The sequence below is a fragment of the Sebastes umbrosus genome, chromosome 1 (assembly GCF_015220745.1).
Source record: "Sebastes umbrosus isolate fSebUmb1 chromosome 1, fSebUmb1.pri, whole genome shotgun sequence".
Classification (NCBI taxonomy): Eukaryota; Metazoa; Chordata; class Actinopteri; order Perciformes; family Sebastidae; genus Sebastes; species Sebastes umbrosus.
Genome location: NC_051269.1, coordinates 31469510 through 31490077, shown reverse-complemented (window position 1 = coordinate 31490077; position 20568 = coordinate 31469510). Strand labels below are relative to the sequence as shown.

The 20568-nt window shown below is 36.6% G+C and overlaps 2 protein-coding genes across 2 annotated transcripts; both read right to left on the bottom strand.

Annotated features, from left to right (window-relative positions):
• Positions 1-3830: 3830 nt before the first annotated feature.
• LOC119484802 (RING finger protein 208-like) lies at positions 3831-5663 on the bottom strand. Its single transcript, XM_037763902.1, has 3 exons — positions 5371-5663; positions 4859-5251; positions 3831-4750 (listed from the first exon to the last, which is right to left on the bottom strand). Exons 2-3 carry the CDS (start codon positions 5182-5184, stop codon positions 4663-4665), a joined length of 414 nt encoding a protein of 137 aa, XP_037619830.1. The 5' UTR covers positions 5185-5251; positions 5371-5663; the 3' UTR covers positions 3831-4662.
• Positions 5664-6536: 873 nt separating this feature from the next.
• ube2j2 (ubiquitin-conjugating enzyme E2, J2 (UBC6 homolog, yeast)) lies at positions 6537-18648 on the bottom strand. The gene is made up of 7 exons (XM_037763867.1): positions 18479-18648; positions 12137-12267; positions 10157-10197; positions 9876-9978; positions 9602-9740; positions 9405-9485; positions 6537-8207 (listed from the first exon to the last, which is right to left on the bottom strand). Exons 2-7 carry the CDS (start codon positions 12265-12267, stop codon positions 7917-7919), a joined length of 786 nt encoding a protein of 261 aa, XP_037619795.1. The 5' UTR covers positions 18479-18648; the 3' UTR covers positions 6537-7916.
• Positions 18649-20568: the final 1920 nt, after the last annotated feature.

The window sequence follows — 20568 nt, the reverse complement described above, 5'->3', positions numbered from 1 at the left end:
GTTTTTGACATATACTATGATTTTTTTCAAAATACTATACCATTGTCTTTTTTTTTCGAAATACTCTACCATGTTTTTTCATTCGACATACTATACTTTTCCTTTTTTTTACGACATACTATACTTTGACTTTTTTTCGACATACTATTCTATGACATTTTTTCAGATTTTTTTTTTTCAAGATTCGATAGTATGACTTTTTCATGGCATACTACACTAAGATTTTTTTATTGGCATAATATACTATGGCTTTTTATGGCATACAACACTATTACATTTTTATGCCTTTTTTGACATAATACAAGACTTTTTCGACATACTATGACATTTTTTCTGATTTTTTTTTCAACATTCGATAGTATGACTTTTTCATGGCATACTATAGTATTACATTTTTATGCCTTTTTTTCGACATACTTTACAATATTATGGATTTTTTTCGACATTCTATACTATGACTTTTTTACGACAGACTACAATATGACTTTTTTTGACATACTATTCTATGACTTTTTTTTCGACAAAGTATACAATGATTTTTTTTCGTCATTCTATACTATGACTTTTTTTCTGACATATGGTATAACTTATTTTTCAACATGCTATACTATGACTTTTTTTTCATGATACTATACTTTGACTTTTTTTTACATGCTATAGTATGACTTTAATTTTGCCATGCTATACTGACTTTATCGTCGACATACTATACTATGACTTTTTCTCTACATAGTATACAATGATTTTTTTGACATACTGTACCATGACTTTTATGACTTTTTTTGCTATGCTCTATTGACTTTTTGTACAACATACTATGACTATGACTTTTCTTTCAACATAATATATTAATTTTTTTTAAACATACTCTACCATTACTTTTTATGATTTTTTTTCGACATATATCATATACTATGACTTTTTTTTATATGCCATTCTATGACTTTTTTTGACATATTATACTATGACTTTTCTTTCGACTTACTATACTGTGATTTCTTTTACAACATTCTATACTATGACTTCTATGGCATTTTATTCTATGACATTTTCACGCCTTTTTTTTGACATGCTATACAATACTATGACTTTTTTTTGTCGTACTATACTATGAGCTTTTTTTTTCGACATGCTATTGTATGACTTTTTCGACATACTATAATATGATAACGCTATAATATGACATACTATACTATGACATACTTTACTATGATTTTATGACTTTTTGAAATGCTTTACAATGACTTCTTTAACAAATTTTTTCAGTATCCTATACTATGACTTTTTTATGACTTTTCTCGAACATACTATACTATGTCAATGATTTTTACCTCCGCCAAGGCCAAAGGCCTAGGAAGGAGGTTATGTTGGTTTGTTGGTTTGTCCGTTTGGACGATAACTCCAAAAGTCCACAATTGATTTGAATAAACATTTTTGGAGGGTTGGATTGTGGCACAATGAACAATCCATTAGATTTTGGTGGCGATCTGGATCATGATCCGGCTTCAGGAATGTTTTTTAATAATTCTGCTCAGCCTGTGTATTAACACCACAGGCCACCACAGGGGGGCAGCGACGTACATGAAACCTGACTTGACGGAGCAGTGCGCTCTCGGAGTGTGTACTTCTAGTTTTTGACAAGCTCTACAATGACTTTATGAATTTTTTCGACATGTGACACTATGACTTCATGACTTTTTTTCAACATACTATACAATTAATTGTTTTTTATGACATACTATATAATGACATTTTTAATGAAATTTTCAGGATTTACTATACTATGACTTTTAACTATTTTTCATGATATACTATCATATGACATTCATGATTTTTTTCAACATACTATACTATGACTTTATTTTTTTTCGACTTGCCATTCTATGACTTTTTTTGACATATACTATGATTTTTCTTTCGACTTACTATACTGTGATTTCTTTTACAACATTCTATACTATGACTTTTATGGCATTTTATTCTATGACATTTTCACGCCTTTTTTTCGACATGCTATACAATACTATGACTTTTTATGATATGCTATACAATGACTTTTTATGACTTCTTTCAACATACTATACTATGACTTTATGATTTTTTTCGACTTGCCATTCTATGACTTATTTATGACTTTTTTTTTACATGCTATGCTATAATTTTTACTATACTTACTATAGTATACATTTTTTTTAATGATTTTTATCGACACTAAACTATGACTTTTTTCATTATTTTTATCGACTCACTGTACTATGTCTTTTTAACCCCCCACCATTCCGCCATCTTTAGGGGGTAGGGGTGGGAAACTGGGGATGTTCAGGGGAAGATAAAAAGTCAACAGAATATGTCACATAGAAGATTTTTTTCCCCCCTAATACTCCGTAGTACATTTGCACTTTGGCCCTCACTGCATTAGATGTACAGTATAAACTGTATACAGTACTTAGACTATAAACTGTATAAGCTGTACAATGTTTTGCTGCTCCAGACAGATTTATTTCTTTTCTTTTTTGCCTAAAATGTCTCTTTTGATAGTAAAGGTCGCTGACCTCTGACCCCTGGGATAGGCAATCACATCAGGCATCAACCTCTACAATGGTTTTCTTTTTTTTTATAATTTCTTTTTTATATATATTTTTTATATATATATTTTGTTCCCCTTTTTCAAGGTAGTTTTCATATATACAATTTTCAGTTCGTAATTACAATAGTTACAATAAACCAATTTTTAAGTTGTTGAGCTTATAGACAAACTCATTAAGTACACTAGAGAAAAAACAACTTCAACATTCAAAATTGAAATAAAATTAAGAAATGAAATAATAAGAATAATGATAAAAAGAAAGCAGAGTTAAAAAAAATAAAACACAAATACAATGGTTTTCAGACATGTAGTTCAACTCAATGGACGCCTATAAGGACGGAGGGACTTGATTCCAACTCACATCAGTAATAATACCCACAGTAGTTGACATTATGCATCACTTACTTGTTAGTTGGGTTTGATTGAAGGGTCGAGGTTTGGTTTGGTTTGGGTTGCAGCAGAGTTTGGGGAGTTCATGCAAACGTGCAGTGCGTAATTACGCACAAAATAACCCCACAAATAAATATATAAACCATAGTTCCATGCATGAATCAAAGTAAAAGCTTGGCCCTTAGTTCAACATTATAAAATACTGAAACAAACTTAATCTCGTTTGCATAACTTGCTTGCGAGCGGTTGAAAAACTAGTTTCTTCTCGTTATCCTCATGGAGCAGCACCTGCGTGTGTCTCTACATGATGACGGACGCGCGTTGATTGCGTCACTCAAACCTGCGACGACTTGTAGTTCTTTAACAAAAGAAACAAAAAAAAGGGCTCCTCCACTTTTTATGACATCTACTCTGTCCTTTTAATGATATTTTATGGCACACTATAGGGTTGTGTATGTGTATGACATGCTGTACTATGATCTTATCTGACAATGTCTTCAAATTTGGCACAAATATTCATGCTAATTATTACAATTTCGCGCAAAATGTCTAATAGGATGAATGAAGTGATGACATTTTGGACAGACATGGATGTAAAGTAAGCTGCAACTTAACTGGTTGGCAGAGGCATAAACTGTTATAATGTCTTAGCTTGTTATTCCCTGTTTAAGTAACAAATCATTCATTGTATGTCACTAAATATATATTGTAAAGTTTTCTTAAATGTACACATTAAATGCAAAGATGTAAAGCCTATTTATTATTTCCGTTTGACACAGTCAGACTAAATGAATGAAGGAGAAAAAAACCCACTCCAGCCAAGAGAAATAAACACTGAACACAACTCAAGATATATTTTTGGATTTTTTTATTAAAAAAACATTTTTTTGATTACTAGAACATTATTCTTCATGTTCCCAACAGTAACAAATTCATTCACAGATAAGGTTTTTGTGGAAATGTGTCTAACTCGAGTAAAAAAAAAAAAAAAAAATACTTGTAAGCTGTATGTTTTTATTTATGTAAAATAAATAAATCTGAATAAATTGTGCTAAAGAATTTAGAGGATACGAATCATTCATGTCAGTGATCCACATCGGATCTGATTTTCTTAAAACGCATGCGGGCAAATTGATAATAATAATGAAGAAATATACACATATATACAAATATAAATATACATATATATAAATATATATATATGAATATTTTAGAATAATTTACAATACATTATATAATACACCACATATTGCCACTGGATTGTGTCCTTTAAATCAGAATGAGCTCTTCACACTTTTGGGAGGTATTAAAAAAAAAAAAAGTAAAACATTTTGATTGATTAAGTTAATATTGATTTGATGATATTGCAGTTACTCTTATCGTGGTAAAAAAAACATATGTATTTTACAAAACATTCACAGATCAAGACTTGTTGACTTCCAGTCAGTGCAGTCCTTTTAAACCCCTTTTTGGAGTTCAGCAGCACAAAAACTTACTTTAAAATCTTAGGCTACTAAATCTCACACAAAGCTTTTTAGATCCTCACAAGACACGAGCAGTGAATGAGACGCAGGTCCATTATTGTCCAGCAAAACACGGAGTCCTGAGCTGTCACATTCATCAGTCTGTCCAGTTAAACCCCGATGAGAGAGGTAGAGATGCCATTTCTTCTGCTGTTAAAACAGTCAGCAGCGTACCATCTCTCGTCTTTGCAGCACACAACTGAACATTGTTTGGAGTGTGGCCATGAAACCAGTGTGTCTTGGATGAGGGCTAAAGAAGGACACAGAGAGAGAGATTAGATATCGGGCTTGGAATAAAACAAACACTGCAAATTGCTTTTACACAATCTATGAGAATAAAAACCGAGGACGCACTTACAGTCTTGACATGATGAGTTGGGGCTTTGGGTCCTTCAAATCCTCCACCGATTGGTGCCTCATCCCATGCTGCTCCATCTCCGCAATCTGGTCCCATATCTCCGTGTTGACCCACAGGGACCCGGGCAGGGTCAGGCTGGCTCGGGTGCAGGTGATCCAGCGGCACAGAGGGCAGGAGACGCTGCGGATGACCCCCTCCAGCCTGGACAGTGTCTCCAGGCAGGGGGCGCAGAAGGTGTGGTTGCAGTGGAGGACCCGTGGGACCCGGTCGCTGCGTGAGTACTCGCAGAAGCACACGACACACTCCAGCTCTTCGTTTATGGACATGGTGGCTTGAGAGTTGTAGATGATGCAATATAGACTGGAAGCAGAGTGGATCTCTTCACCAGACAACCTGCAGCACATTTTAAAAAAACGAAAAAAAAAAGTCAGTAAAAAAAGGACTTCAAATATCCAATATCAGAAAAACTAATTTTCTAATATGTTCCACAATAGAGAAAAATCTGTACTTACGTTCAGGACTTATCAGGTCGATTGCTTTACTACTGAAGGTATGACTGACTCCTGGTATGACTGAGGCTTGCTTTGACTGTTTGTTCGGCTTGGCTGTTATTATAAAGCATACCTGCAGTAGTCACGTGTGGAGTTCCAAGGAAGACTCTACAGGTAAACATCTTTCTGTGGAACTCCATTCCAATGAAACATGAGTCACATAACCGGTTTTGTTATCCTATAAAAGGATTATAGGTTGTGCGCAATCTCAACGGGAATAAAAAAACAATAAAACTTTGACCTTGAAGATCCTTTAGGATCATGTCATATAACAAGGTCAAAGTTTTATTGTTTTTTTGTATTTATTGTTTTGTATTTATGGCCTTTTTTAGAGTTTGATTTGTCACAGAAGCAGATTAAAAAGGAAGGTTTTCTAAAATGTCCTGCCAAGCAGGGTAATTTATTTGCATTTACTATGAAAACATACAATGTCACACAAGATTAACTGAAGCATGGAAATTTGCTGTATAATCTCACAACACACTCCCATCATCATCATCATCATCATCATCATCATCATCATCATCATGTTTGTCTTTTTTTAAGATGGTGCCAAGAAAAGAGCAATAGAAAGGCAAATCTGCTTTCAGACCATTTTTCTGTTGAAACATTAGATACACAGTAGAACCATCTTTACTAAATGCAATGCACAACAGTAAATTATCAGCAATTATGTGAGCCTGGGCCCTGGCCTGTCTGTCTGTCTGTCTGTCTGTGTGTGTGTGTGTGTGTGTATGTATGTATGTATGTGTATGTGTGTGTGTTTGCCCGCACTTAGCAAAACAAACACTAGAAGTTTCTTTAGAACCATGACAGACAAGCCGAGGCCGTTTCTATAAATAAGAGAACAAAAACACAAAGAAAAAAATTATCAAAAAGAAAATAATATACAGAAAAAAAAATGTTGGTTCTCTTCATGTGTCTCTTTACTTGGACCTATATAGAATGGTGCTATACTGGTCAGCTAAGCCAATTTTAAAAAAGGTACTGGTCTCTATTTACTTCTGTGCAGACACTGGGTTCACTGCTTGGCTCATGGGTTGACGAGAGGGAACGTCTGGACTCGTATCAGACTTTGACCATGTATCAGCAGCTTTTTCCACAGACTGACATGCCAAGTTTTATGCTTTTTTATCTCTCTCTATATAAAGATAAATACAGATCATAAATACATCCGTCAATACTTAAGTAGGACGACTACTTTCTGCAGTACTTGCTTGGCCTGTGATGCATCATCAGATGTAAGTTTTGGTGCAGAAAATAGACCCTACCGATGAGTTACAGAAGTACCGACAAGTGTATGAGGTTCTGCTTGTATCACATTGTTGTGTACTGTTCTGTGACTGTTTTACATCTTCATGTAGTTTTTGCAGTTGTACCCGGCGTTTTTGTCACCGTGACTGCTAATGAACTTACTGACCTTACACGGGTCATAAATCAGGTTAGAAATCATCCTATTACCCTTCCCCGTTGCTCAACGTGGACCACAAGGCGGTTCATATGAAGTTCCATTTGTGCTTAAAATACGCAGACATATTCTTGGCACATATCAAACATCAATTATTAACAGGTGTTCCAATCTGACAGTAGCAGTCAGGGACGGGGATAGTGTTAAAAATTGAAGATTTAATCTTTCGCGTACGTGCAATTAAGAGCCTGTGTCTGTATGACGTATGATTGCTTTTTCTTTTGTATCTGGAGATTAGCACATTCATCAGAAAAAAACTACTTTCTGTTACATTTCCAACTCAGCCGAGATGTACACCTGGTACGTAAGGGAGGTAGAGGAACCGGTTCTTGAGCTGCAGCTGCAGGTGACCTTATGCCTTACAGCAATTCCAATGAAAAGGCATGAAAGGAAAAACTGAGTCCAATGCCAAAATAGTTTAATGACGCTTCAAATGCTCAACATTGATTAGGAAAACCACACAACTTGTGTGGTACTCCTTTTCTCTTGACTATGGACAACTTTGAGGAGTCTCTATGCTCTAATGAATGACCAGGAAATACCTCCTGTAGAAGTGATGGGTTGAGAAATACCTACTTGGAAACAAACTTTTATCAGTAATGTTCATGGTGCAGGAGAACATTTTAAGCATCTTTCTGCTGTTGTGACCTGCCTCCGGCACAGTGCAACAAACTATATCCTCAGTTCTACACTCTTCCACAACCCATGAGCCAAGTTTGTTCCTACTGCTGACATAAACCACTGAAGCACAGAGTGGATCACAACCGTTTTAATAAGCCCCTCCAATCCCCCGGCCCTACTGCCACTCCCGTCCAATCCCCCACCTCCCCCCTCCTCCTCTCAATCCTTCCTGGGTGGGTCGGCTTTGAGTTTCCATCTTCCAAAGTCCATGGTGGTGGTGGTGGTGGTTGTGGTGGTCGTGGAGGGGTTTTAACCCAGGACTGAACATCCCTCCCCCACGTAGTGTGTTTGTAGAATGTGGAGTCCACTAGCTGGCTCGCCTGCAGGGGGGAGCGTCGCCCTACAACACACGCTCCTCTCACTCCTGGGCTATGCTCCTCAGCACGTACTTGACCGTGTAGGCGAACGCCGCAAAGCCTACGATCACAAACAGGTTGGCTAGAGCCCCACCTAGAAGTCCATGGTTGCGATTGGCCTGCTGCAGGCCAGGGGCGGGGTTGGCGCCCCCGAGGGGAACGGGACCTCCGTTGAGGACGGGGAGGCCGTAGTGGGCATGCTGAGGGTCACCGTCGGGCACCACATCGGGTAAGGGCAGGGGCTGAGTGCGGGCGCTTAACTCCTCCTGGGCCTTCTGTTTCTGCTTCATTTCCTGGTGGACGGAAGGAAAGAAACAAGAATATCAGGCCGACAAAAAGAAAGAGAAGAGAAAATGACAAGTTAGAGATTACTGGGGATGCACCGATCCAACTTTTTCAGACCCAATACCTGGGCTTTGGCTATCATTCGATATCGAGTACTGATCCGATGCAGTGTTAAATTAATAAGCTGTATGCCTCACTGTGTGGAAGTGACTGGGATCATAAGGCAACATCAGACTCGACTTTGCACTGAACACTGAATTGTTCTTTATTATCAAAATAATAAATCGTACACCTGCTGTTGTATGGTGTTAAAAACAAATCTTCAAAATTAACAGGAATTACAATTCAAGTGTAAACCTTTTTAATGCAGCAACAAATTGGTCAAAACGTAAACAGGAGATAAAATTCTAGTCTATAATGTAGATAGTATACAGTATAAACTAGGGCTGTCAATCGATTCAAATATTTTGTCGCGATTAATCGCATATTTTTTATCTGTAATGTAGCTTTAAGGGAAATTTGTCAAGTTTTTAGTACTATTATCAACATGGACAAATATGCTTGCTTTATGCAAATGTATGTATATATTTATTATTGGAAATCAATTAACAACACAAAACAATGACAAATATTGTCCAGAAACCCTCACAGGTACTGCATTTAGCATAAAAAATATGCTCAAATCATAACATGGCAAACTCAAGTCCAACAAGTAATAACAGCTGTCAGTGTGTCAGTGTGCTGACTTGACTATGACTTGCCCCACACTGCATGTGATTATCATAAAGTGGGCATGTCTGTAAAGGGGAGACTCGTGGGTACCCATAGAACGTCATTAAGATATGTTGAGGTCAGAGGTCAAAGGACCCCTTTGAAAATGGCCATGCCAGTTTTTCCTCGCCAAAATGTTGCGTAAGTTTGGAGCGTTATTAAACCTTCTTCGCGATGAGCTAGTATGACAATGGATTCCTTAGGTTTTCAAGTTTCATATGATACCAGTATCTTTACTCTAGCTTTAAAACTGAGCCCGCTACAACCTCCGAAATATTGATTGCATTAATGCGATAAAGAAATTAGTGGCCTTAAAACAAATTTACGTTAACTTTGACATCCATAATATAAACATAGAAATGAATTGAATATATTGGTCCCATTGTCACAGATACCCGATCCAGCTATCTGATTCAGTATCACATCGTACGTACATCAACTACATCAGGAAACAGCTCACAGAACACTTTATCCTTGAGGTTGAAGGCCAGGCTTTGGGCTGACAGCTGTCTTTTCTGAAAAAAAAATAATGAAAAAGCACTTTATTCACAAATTTCCTTCACAAATATCTGAGACATCTCAGGTGGGTTATCACTATGTGCTGCATTTATGGTCATTTGTTTGCGCTCACTGTGTAGTCAGAGGTCTCAATGCTGCCGAGGGTGGGGCCTTTCTCCACCATGAAGCTGAGCAGACCTGTGAGGATGGTGGAGACGGACCACGCGGGGTTCCATGTGTCTGGATGGAAGTCTGTGATGGACAAACATAGCCTGTGGAGGAAACAGGTGAAGTTACAATAAAAGAGTAAAAGTGGTGAACAAGTTCTACAACAATGACCATTTTCAAAAACTCTTTAAATCCTGAATTCTCATTCAATTCATCACTAATAAAAACTACACTCTTACCTTGTATTACACTTAAATCTCCCATTTGGTGTTATCATATAGATGCTCGGTGGTTTAAAAGGAAATTCCCGAGGAAATATGAGTTTGCCGTGATAATATCCTCCTAAGAAAAAAACAATATAAAAGACATCACATAACACAGCGGAAACAGAAAATGTGATACACATCCTCAGATGTCACGCCATTCACAAACCACATAGATTAGCAGGAATCAACTTGTCAAGATATGCCAGGAAACTACGTAACCCATTTGTGTTGTGTTAACTGTCAGTAGGTTTTACCTTCGTATGGAGTTTTCTCAGGACCTCTGACTACATAGTGCCTAAAGAAGAAAGGGAAGATTACCTTTGGTGACGGCTACGTTTTCCAAATTTTAACAAAAACAACATTACTTTCCAAACAAAAACATTTTGGTTAAATCTCCATCCTCTAGACCTGCATTCATTTCAGATTCAGTATATAAACATACATACATATACTGTGCGAATACACACACACACGCACGCACACGCACACATATACAGTATATACATACATACATACATACATACATGAAAAGAGCAAACTAATAACAAAACTCCCATCCACAGTACAAAGACAGAAAATATATATATATATATATATATATATATATTATATATATATATATATATAATATATATCAAAACAGATACTGAAACAGATACTATGTCATGTTTTCAGCCCTGAAAACCAACGCCATGACTTAAGTGTGCTGTCCTCTGTTGGAAATATACCTTGAACACTCAGAGTATGTTAAAGCAAACACATGCATTTTCAATCAATAAATTAACAAGTTGTGAAGGTATAGGTTAGGGATGTCAGTTTTGGTTAGTTCTGCTAAGTTACACACTTACTGTGGAATTTTTTATATAATTGCTCAACGTTGTGGGCAGAGCTTACAGAAACGGGGGTAGATAAAACCAAAACCTGTGGTAACTTGTGTAAAGCAACCTTTTAAAAAGAGGAGCCTAAAGTGATAAAGTATCCAGTATTTTACCAAAAGATAAATAAACTAAATTAAATAAATACATTAGATAAAAGTTAGAAAAAAAATCTTCATCGTTTATCTTAGAAATTGTCTTGTGACCCCTCAGGTCTATCTTGGGACCCCTTGGGAACCCACTGCTTTAAACCATTGTTAAAATGTATGTCCCACACACCCACAAGCTGTTAAGACAATGATCACTGTAGTTTACGCTCCTCTTACTACCAAAAACAAATAAATAGCTTAAGGGCATTGTTTGATGCACTGCAAATGTTTGTTTTTTTATCGAGGGCGTTACCATATTAGGTACGATTGATCCGTACCAAGCCCCAGCCGCTCAGCTTTCACATTAGTAAAGTTGTTCAGTACCCGAGTACACTTGTGTCATCATCATCCACGTGTATTTGTTTATGTTGAGATTAGCTGTTCTAGCAACAGAGCATTGTAAAACACTTCATTCAAACTTCACAGAAACAAAATGAAACTCACCAAAACCGTCTCGGTAGTCTTTCCAACAATCACCAGCTCTTGTTTGGTGGAAATGAACCCTTATTTTACCGAGTTTGATGTGAAAATATGCCGGCTCTACTCTCTGGTTCCCCCCCACTGACTCTCTTTCTGCCCGCTGAGCGTCTTAAACTAGCTGAATAAAATAACAAGCATTGCCCAACACTATCGCCTACTACTGTTTATATTTTAAGCAACCTCTTGCCTGCCTTCCTGCTTTATCGCCCATGGCCGTGCAGTTCGAAGGATGAGATCAGCGCATGCTGCGCGCATATACAAACATAGATATGAAACAGTTTATATGTCTACAGATTTCAAAGGAGACTGGCAGCATTGAAAAAAGCCTGCCCTGTCACAAACTACTTGCTGACTGCTAACGTTTCTCACGTTAAATTGCAGTCCACTTCCGTGTTTTGGTAGTTGACTTTCACACCTAATCATCGGATCAACAGACCGTGCCAGAGTACGGTACGGAGCGTTCACACTAATCAAACAAACTGGTCTTTGGCGACAAGTGTACTCGGATCCGGGTTCCTGATGTGAAAGCACCCTTAAATTTTTGTTTTTATAAGACAGATGATTCACAGATTTCTCTGGACAAAAAGAGCCCTTAGTGACGATGTGTCAGAACGAGTGAATGTTTAAACTCTAATAACATAAAACTCCCAAGTTAAAGCACTAAAATGCAGCGTATTGCTTTGGTGATGATGATTCCTGGCTGTGGGCCTTGCCGGGATGCAGCCCTTACCATTCTAGGATGTTGGAGGGGAGAGGTTCTGCACAGATGTAAGGCACAGGGTCTTTCTTTATCCTGAGGTAATCCTGCTTGAGTCGCTGAGTGGCTGTGGTTGGAGCTCTCTTATTCCCGTTGTTGTTCATCTGAGGATGTAAAGGACAAGCAAAAAGGACTTAATGAAATGTATCTTGATTTGATCTCTTGAAATGTGTTACTGATACACAGAGGCACCACTATCAGGTTATATTATCCCTGTGAAAGGCAAGTATTTGTTTCGTCTGCCACTCAGAAATGAAGGGAAGGAATAACATTTTAGATCTGATGTCACTCAATGTTTGATATATTTTACATAAAAAACATTTACATGGTAAATTACAGTGTTCTAGTTACACCGTAGCTTCCGGGGGAGCCGTATTTTTGGGGGTAGGAGGGTAGTGTACTTTGCTATTGTCATCTATAGTGGTTACTTGCATAAAAACACAATTCAAATGATTATGATTTTTTAAAATATTTTCTTTGATTAAAAAAAATCTTGGCATTAGTAGTTTTATTTATGTATTATAAGCTACTTAGGACTAGTGTTAGGAAATTAAACAGGTCGTAATTCCCGCTCTAATATTAATTTATCTGGATTTATTCAAGTTTCTCGCCAAAAGCTTAATTTTACGAGATAACATTTGAACACATCATGATAACGTTGTAATTTACCTTCACCCAATAGTCATTTTTACTTGAACGCACCATAATGTAATTCAATGGCACCTCCGTTAATGTTAGTAGCTCCATTATTTAGCCAAGGAAGACCGTGCTCCCCACCGGCTTCTAACAGGTAACATTACCAACTCTCCTCCTGTTGATCTCTACACAGATTTGTTGTTAACTTTTTTTTTCTCTCTCTGCCGTGGCTCCGGTCTCAAACAAACTGATTCATGATACAGCGTGCGTATGAGCCATTGTGCACATGTAACCGCCTTAGAGAATTTAAGATGAATCAATAGGCATGAGACATGAAATGCCAAGGAATCAAACAACCAAGAACCGATTCTCTATCCCCGTCACTAGTGCTTTCCCTGTTAATGTGGTGGATGGCCTGACGATTTTTCCCATCACTGCCAACAATGTACCTGCATTTGGGGGAAGGTGTTTGCTTATTTCAGAACCTGGTCTCCCTGATGATGATGTGTTTGTTTGTGTCATCAATAGGCTCATACTACATGAACACTGCTTCGTCTCAGTTGTTGAAGAAATTTGGTGACACTTCAAAATGCATAGAATAAACAGCATACAGCATGTATGACTACTGATTTCTGAAAACGTATCTTTTTATTTTAGAGATGATTTCCTCTAGAGTTAGGGCTGACCCAAATACTTCAAAACTTCGACCGTTGCCATGGTAATCAACCTCCAAATCAGTATGTTATAATGTACAACCCATGAAATAAAGAATAATCCCACAATTCATATTGAGCATTAATTATTTTTAGTTATTCTCAGTCGGATATCGCCGTTTGTTGTATGTAGTGTGTGAACAGTATTGGTCGATGGAAAGCTGCAACTGAAGTTTGCAATACCTTACTTCAAGTGGGGCGGATGACAAAACACACTGTCGCCTGATTGTCGATGGAGACTAGTGGGTGCTTGGTAGAGATTGGAGATAAAACCCATTCATTTTAGTAATTTTACCACAGTATTGCTGTAATGTAACCGTCCCAGAGCTACTTCTTAATGAAAACTGTTGACAGCTACTGTAGGATTGTGGATCATCTAGATTACCTTAATACTGCACTTAAATAACAAATAGAAATATTCAAAGGTATTCGAAGGTTTGCGGAGCAGCGCAGCAAACTGACATGTTCATCGGTCCGTCTGTGTCCATCTCCCCTGTATCAGTGCCCATGACAGCGCCGCTGCCACACGACTGTACACACACGCATCTCTACACACAACAAACAGAGATATCCGTCTGAAAATAACTAATAATTAATGTTGAATATGCATAATGAAGAATGCTGTAGGATTATTCCTTATGTCATGGGCTATTTTGGGATTTATACATTATTATTACATACTTATTATATAAAAGATTTTTTTAAAAATTCACAGAGATTGCCCCACAGTCAAAAGTCCCAAAGGCAGTCAATTTACAATGATACGAAGGTATCTTGTCATGATACATAGACAAGCAGCACTATCTCATATTCAAGAAGAACCGGCAAATGCTTGTTCTTCACATTATGTCACCGATTCTTCTGAACTGTTGATTATTATTCTGGTTGTGGAATCAGTTGGCAGTACCTCTAACTGGGATACTGGTGGGGAATTATTACTACAGCAATTCATCAATTAAATTTTATGAGCTCATCCTGTGTTTTGCTTGGAATTTTATGATAATAATCAATAATAAATACAGTCAGTAAGAAGCCACAAATGAATTTAAATATCTGGCTATTTATTCATATCTCTCACAGAACTGTTACTTCACTGTGACTTTTGCACTTCTTTATTCCATTTTAGCCGTATCTTATACTTTATTTAATTATTTTAAAATCCGATTTAAATTATAGCTGCTGCGCTTCCTAATAAACAGCAGGCTTCTTAGCGTTAACGCAATTTATGTTAAAATGATATTGCACAGTGAGAATGAATGAAATTCCACCTGAAAATATCAGGTTATTGTGATGCCAGATGTTTATAATAATAATATTGACAAAACAACCATGTTTCTTTTTATAATCTTGTCTTAACAGTAATTTTTTAAAAATCTTGTATAAACTTTGAATTGCCTTGTTGTTGAATGGTGCTATATATGCAAACTTGTATACAAACTTAGTCAAGTAAAGAAATACATTATTTAATTTTAAAACATAGTGGAGTTAAAGTATTAGATTTTTAAAATGGGAATATGCAAAGTATTAGTATTTTGAGACTGTACTGCTACATATATAGGCAATACACAACTTGTATTTAAATGTACTTCTTCCATCTCAGCCCATTGAACTCAAGATGCACCACTATCTGTCTGCTTAGGGAAGTTCAACATCGTTTGCATTCTGAGCATGATATAATATTTTCCTATGGTTTGATCAGTCCTGTGGAATAAGCATGTACCACCATGACCCCTCTGGTGTCAGACATTCTTACTTTTTGCACCTCTGTGCCATTCTTCCATCCACAGACCAAATCTGTAGTGACTTCCTCATTCCTGTCTTTTTTTTTTTTTTTTTTTTTTTCACAAAAGCTGACAAACAGTGATTTTTATTATTTTTAACGTTGTGGTTTATTTTCCTCTGCCAAAGACTTTTTAAAGGGAAAGTGTCTGACATAGTTGTGTGATATCACTGTTGTTTTTTTTTAACTGAAACTCTTCAGAGTAGATACAGCATAGTCTTACCATGCTTTGTGAAGTGACAGAGTGGTAGAAACACTGTTGGTGTACTCACATGTTGAAAAGAGGTTGCAGAAATGTATTTAAATGTACTTCCATCTCAGCCCATTGAATTCAAGATGCACCACTATCTATCAGTCTGCTGACCCGGTGTCATGTGGCTTACAGCTGATGGGTAGCTAACGGCCCCGTACAGTAACTGTAACAGTGTTGAAATGATGGTCAGGGTCACTTCCTGATAAACAAGCAGGCTACTTAGCGTTAACGGGATTTATGTTAAAATGATATTGCACAGTGAGAATGAAAGAAATTCCACCTGAAAATATCAGGTTATTGTGATGCCAGAGATTTATAATAATAATAATATTGTCAAAAACAACCTTGTTTCTTTTTAATTTTGTCTTAACAGTAATTCCTTTCAAATCTTGTATAAACTTTGAATTGCCTTATTGTTGAATGGTGCTATATCTACAAACTTGTATACAAACTTAGTCAAGTAAAGAAATACATTATTTCATTTTAAAACATAGTAGAGTTATTAGATTTAAAAATATTAGATTTTAAAATGGGAATATGCAAAGTACTAGTATTTTGAGACTGTACTGCTACATATATATATAGGCTATACACGACTTGTATTTAAATGTACTTCCAATCTCAGCCTATTGAACTCAAGATGCACCACTATCTATCAGTCTGCTGACCCGGTGTCATGTGGCTTACAGCTGATAGGTAGCTAATAGAATAGAATAGAAAGCTTTGTTGCCATTGTATTAAATACAACGAGATTCACAGTTGCCACTTCTGATCAGTGCTTTAAAACAAACACTTGACAAGACTAAACGAGGCAGATAAAACATATAACAGGTAAAACACACACACAGTTTTAAAGCAAATAAAACAGGTAAAGTAGATGTAATAAAGAAATATAAACAGAAGTGTTACACTAGAAGTATAAAATATATAAAAATAGATGTAATGTAAACAGAGATAATTACACTTGTAAAATAGGTAGGGTAGATGTAATAAATAAAATGTAAACAAAGGTAGTTGCACTTGAGGTGTATATTGCATCGAAGGATATATTGCACAGACAAATGTATTTCACATTCAGTGTATTAATATTGCACAGATTAATGGCCCTGTACAGTGACTTTTAAAAGTGTTGACATGATGGTCGGGGGGCACTTCCTAATAAAACAAGCAGGCTACTTAGCATTAACGCAATTTATGTAAAATGTATTGCACAGTGAGAATGAATGAAATTCCTCCTGAAAAATATCAGGTTATTGTGATGCCAATAATAATATTGACAAAAACAACCTTGTTTCTTTTTTTTATTTTGTCTAAGCAGTAATTTTGTATAAAATCTTGTTACAAACTTTGAATTGCCTTGTTGTTGAATGGTGCTATATTTACAAACTTGTATACAAACTTGCCATACCCAGTCAAGGAAAGAAATACATTATTTAATTTTAAAACATAGTATTATATTTTAAAATGGGAATATGCAAAGTACTAGTATTTTGAGACTGTACTGCTACATATATATATAGGCTATACTTTGTATTTAAATGTACTTCTTCCATCTCAGCCCATTGAACTCAAGATGCACCACTATCTATCAGTCTGCTGACCAAGTGTCATGTGGCTAACAGCTGATAGGTAGCTAATGGCCTGTACAGTAACTGTAACAGTGTTGACATGATGGTCAGGGTCACTTCCTAATAAACAGCAGGCTACTTAGCGTTAAAGCAATTTATGTTAGCTGAGGTTAATCCGCAACAACATTAGCTACCTGACAAGCTAGGCTACTGTTAAATCTCCAACAACCGACTGTAAACAAACAGTCTTCAAACTGCAGAATGACATCATATGTGACTGCAGATTTCATCAGTACTGTCTACACAGGCAGGTTAACTTGACACATTAAAGCTAGCAGGTATACATCAGGTGAGAAGTCCTGTTCTGTGTGTGTACTATGTTGCAAGGCCTATAGAAGGAGGCTGGGACATGTGTCTTGAGGGATGGAGTATAACGCATGCGCAGTGTACCAAGTGCTCCACAGACAGACTCAGGAAAGCCATCAAACTGTACAACACCTCTCTAGGGAGGAGGACGGTCTGCAGGACAGATAATAATGCATACAGTGCACTTTCATAGACTAAGCTACTGGAGTTACTCTGCACTACACTCATTTTTAACAATCTCTTCTGAACTTTTTTTAATAGTAATGTATCACAGCTGTTACCCTGCACTATATTCATTTTTTTAGAAGTTTTTCTTCATCTCCTTGTATTTTTATATCTGCTATATATTTTTTTCTACTTAGTATTTTGCACTACTAACTTTTTTTAATGCCTTTTTACTTTAACATGTTTTGCACTATGTAACTGTGATGCTGGAAACTTGAATTTCCCTCGGGATCAATAAAGTTACTATCTATCTATCTATCCATCTATCCATCTATCCACCTATCTACCTATCTAATTATCCATCTATCTATCTATCTATCCATCCATCCACCCATCTACCTATCCATCTACCTATCTATCTATCTACCTACCTACCTATCTATCCACCTATCTACTTATCCATCTACCCATCTACCTAACTACCTATCCATCTATCCATCTATCCATCTAACTACCTACACCTATCTATACCTATCTGTACCTACCTATCTATCCATCTATCTATCTATCTATCTATCTGAAGCTGCGGTCGTGTGCAGGCAAGATTCTACTGCGCATGTGCAATACCCCCCCGGAGGTATGACGCGTTGATGACGCATGTCCCATCCTCCTCTCCACAGGCCGTTGCTATGTCGACCAGCACCGTTAGCTCAACGTAGGCCGGAGCTATGTGTTTGGCTAGCTTAGCGTTAGCAACAGTTTAGTAACAAACAAAAGAGTTGACCTCTACATCTCTCACATTTACTAACTACAGGACGTGAAGGATAGACATACCTCTCCGGAGACTCCAGTGAGAATAGGTTATTCGTGGCTGGACACGAGATAAGGCTGTTGTTCCTGTTGTCAAACCCTAAAAACCCGCTGAGACGATGACACCAACAGCAGCGTCGCGTTAGCTTCACCAGCAGCAGGACCGAAGCACGCTTCCGGTTTCGCTTCTTCTTCGTTGGTGTTATAGCAGGTTAGAAAAAACAAATGGCACCGGAAGTGCATTACTGTCACCAGCTGATCTGGAATAATATGTATATATATATATATATATAATATACACTGTGTTACCTTCATCACAATGATTAAATGGGTTGCGGCTCCAGACAGATTTTTTTATTGATTTGTTTTGTCTGAAATTAGTAAAAAAATGAAATGAAATGCAATTAAATGTTATTGTACTTTTATATACTACATATATATGTAATATATATACATATATATATATTGTATATATATTACATATATATGTAATACATAAAAGTACAATAACATTTAATAAATAGCATACTGTTACCCTACATCAGGGGTCAGCAACCTTTACTATCAGAAGAGCCATTTCAGGCAAAAAAATCATTAAAAAAAATTTGTCTGGAGTCGCAAAACATTTGAGCATTGTGACGAAGGTAACACAGTTTATAGTCTAAGTATATAGTATATAAGTCTAATGCAGTGAGGGCCAAAGTGCGAATGTAGTACGGAGTATTAGGGCCAAAAAAGTCGTAATATTACGAGAATAAAGTCATAACTTTACGAGAAAAAAGTTGTAATATTGACAGAATGAAGTCATAACTTAACGAGAAAAAAAAGTCGTAATATTGTGAGAATAAAGTCATAACTTTACGAGAAAAAAGATATAATATTACGAGAATAAAGTCATAACTTTACGAGAAAAAAAGTCGTAATATAACAAGAATAAAGTCAGAACTTTACGAGAAAAAAAGTTGTAATATTACGAGAATAAAGTCATTACTTAACGGGAAAAAAAGAAAATAACACGTAAAACTACTACTTTATAATATTATGACTTTATTCCCGAAATCTCAGATTTATTTTTTTTCCTCAATGCGGCCCTGATACTCCGTCGTACCGTTGTACCATAGACCTACAACAATGATGAATAAAAATGAAAATGTAAACCAAAAACAGTTATTCATTTCCATTTTTAAAAATCCACAGGGAGCTACTAGAGAGGGGCTAAATGGGCCGCATGTGGCTCCGGAGCCACAGGTTGCTGACCCCTGCCCTAGATTATAATTCTTTATAGTCATAATATTCTATTAATCACTTAGACATGCCGGAGGACCTTTTCTGCTTGAGGTCCTCTTGTTGGTGCTTAGAAAACAGATTGAAAAAAAAACATGTTGTGTTTTAGGCCTTTTACTTCAGGCTATTTATTTTATTTCCGCCACCAGTTTCAAAACAATTTGAAAAAACATTTCATCAGAGAATTGCAGTTGACAAAATAAAATTATACAAAACATTAAAGGGACACGTCACTGATTTTAACATCATGTTTAGTTTACTCATCATAGAGAGTACCATTAAGCCTATATGGAAACAATTGCATAATGTTTTTGTGTAGCTCCAGAGAAAGATTTATGTCTAAAAAAAATAACGCAGGTGATGTCATCAGGGTTATTTTTTCTTGAACCTGGAGATTATACGTTTTATTTAGGGCTGTCAATCGATTGAAATATTTAATCATCATTAATCGCATGATTGGCCATAATTAAGTGGGATTAATCGCACATTTTTTAATCTGTTCATACCTTAAAGGGAGATTTGTCAAGTATTTAATACTCTTATCAAAATGGGAGTGGGCAAATATGCATGCATTATGCAAATGTATGTATATTTTTATTATTGGAAATCAATTAACAACACAAAACAGTGACAACTATTGTCCAGAAACCCTCACAGGTACTGCATTTAGCATAAAAAATATGCTCAAATCATAACATGGTAAACTCAAGCGCAACAGGCAACGACAGCTGTCAGTGTGTCAGTGTGCTGACTTGAATATGACCTGCCCCAAAACTGCATGTGATTATCATAAAGTGGGCATGTATGTAATGGGGAGACTCGTGGGTACC

Coding starts and splice junctions, on each gene's coding strand:
- LOC119484802 (XM_037763902.1), bottom strand. CDS start 5,184: ATGTCCATAAACGAAGAGCTGGAGTGTGTCGTGTGCTTCTGCGAGTAC. Junction 4,751..4,858: donor CAACTCATCATGTCAAGACT/GTAAGTGCGTCC, acceptor GTCCTTCTTTAG/CCCTCATCCAAGACACACTG.
- ube2j2 (XM_037763867.1), bottom strand. CDS start 12,267: ATGAACAACAACGGGAATAAGAGAGCTCCAACCACAGCCACTCAGCGA. Junction 10,198..12,136: donor CCCTCCAACATCCTAGAATG/GTAAGGGCTGCA, acceptor TTTCTTCTTTAG/GCACTATGTAGTCAGAGGTC. Junction 9,486..9,601: donor TTGAGACCTCTGACTACACA/GTGAGCGCAAAC, acceptor TTTTTTTTTCAG/AAAAGACAGCTGTCAGCCCA.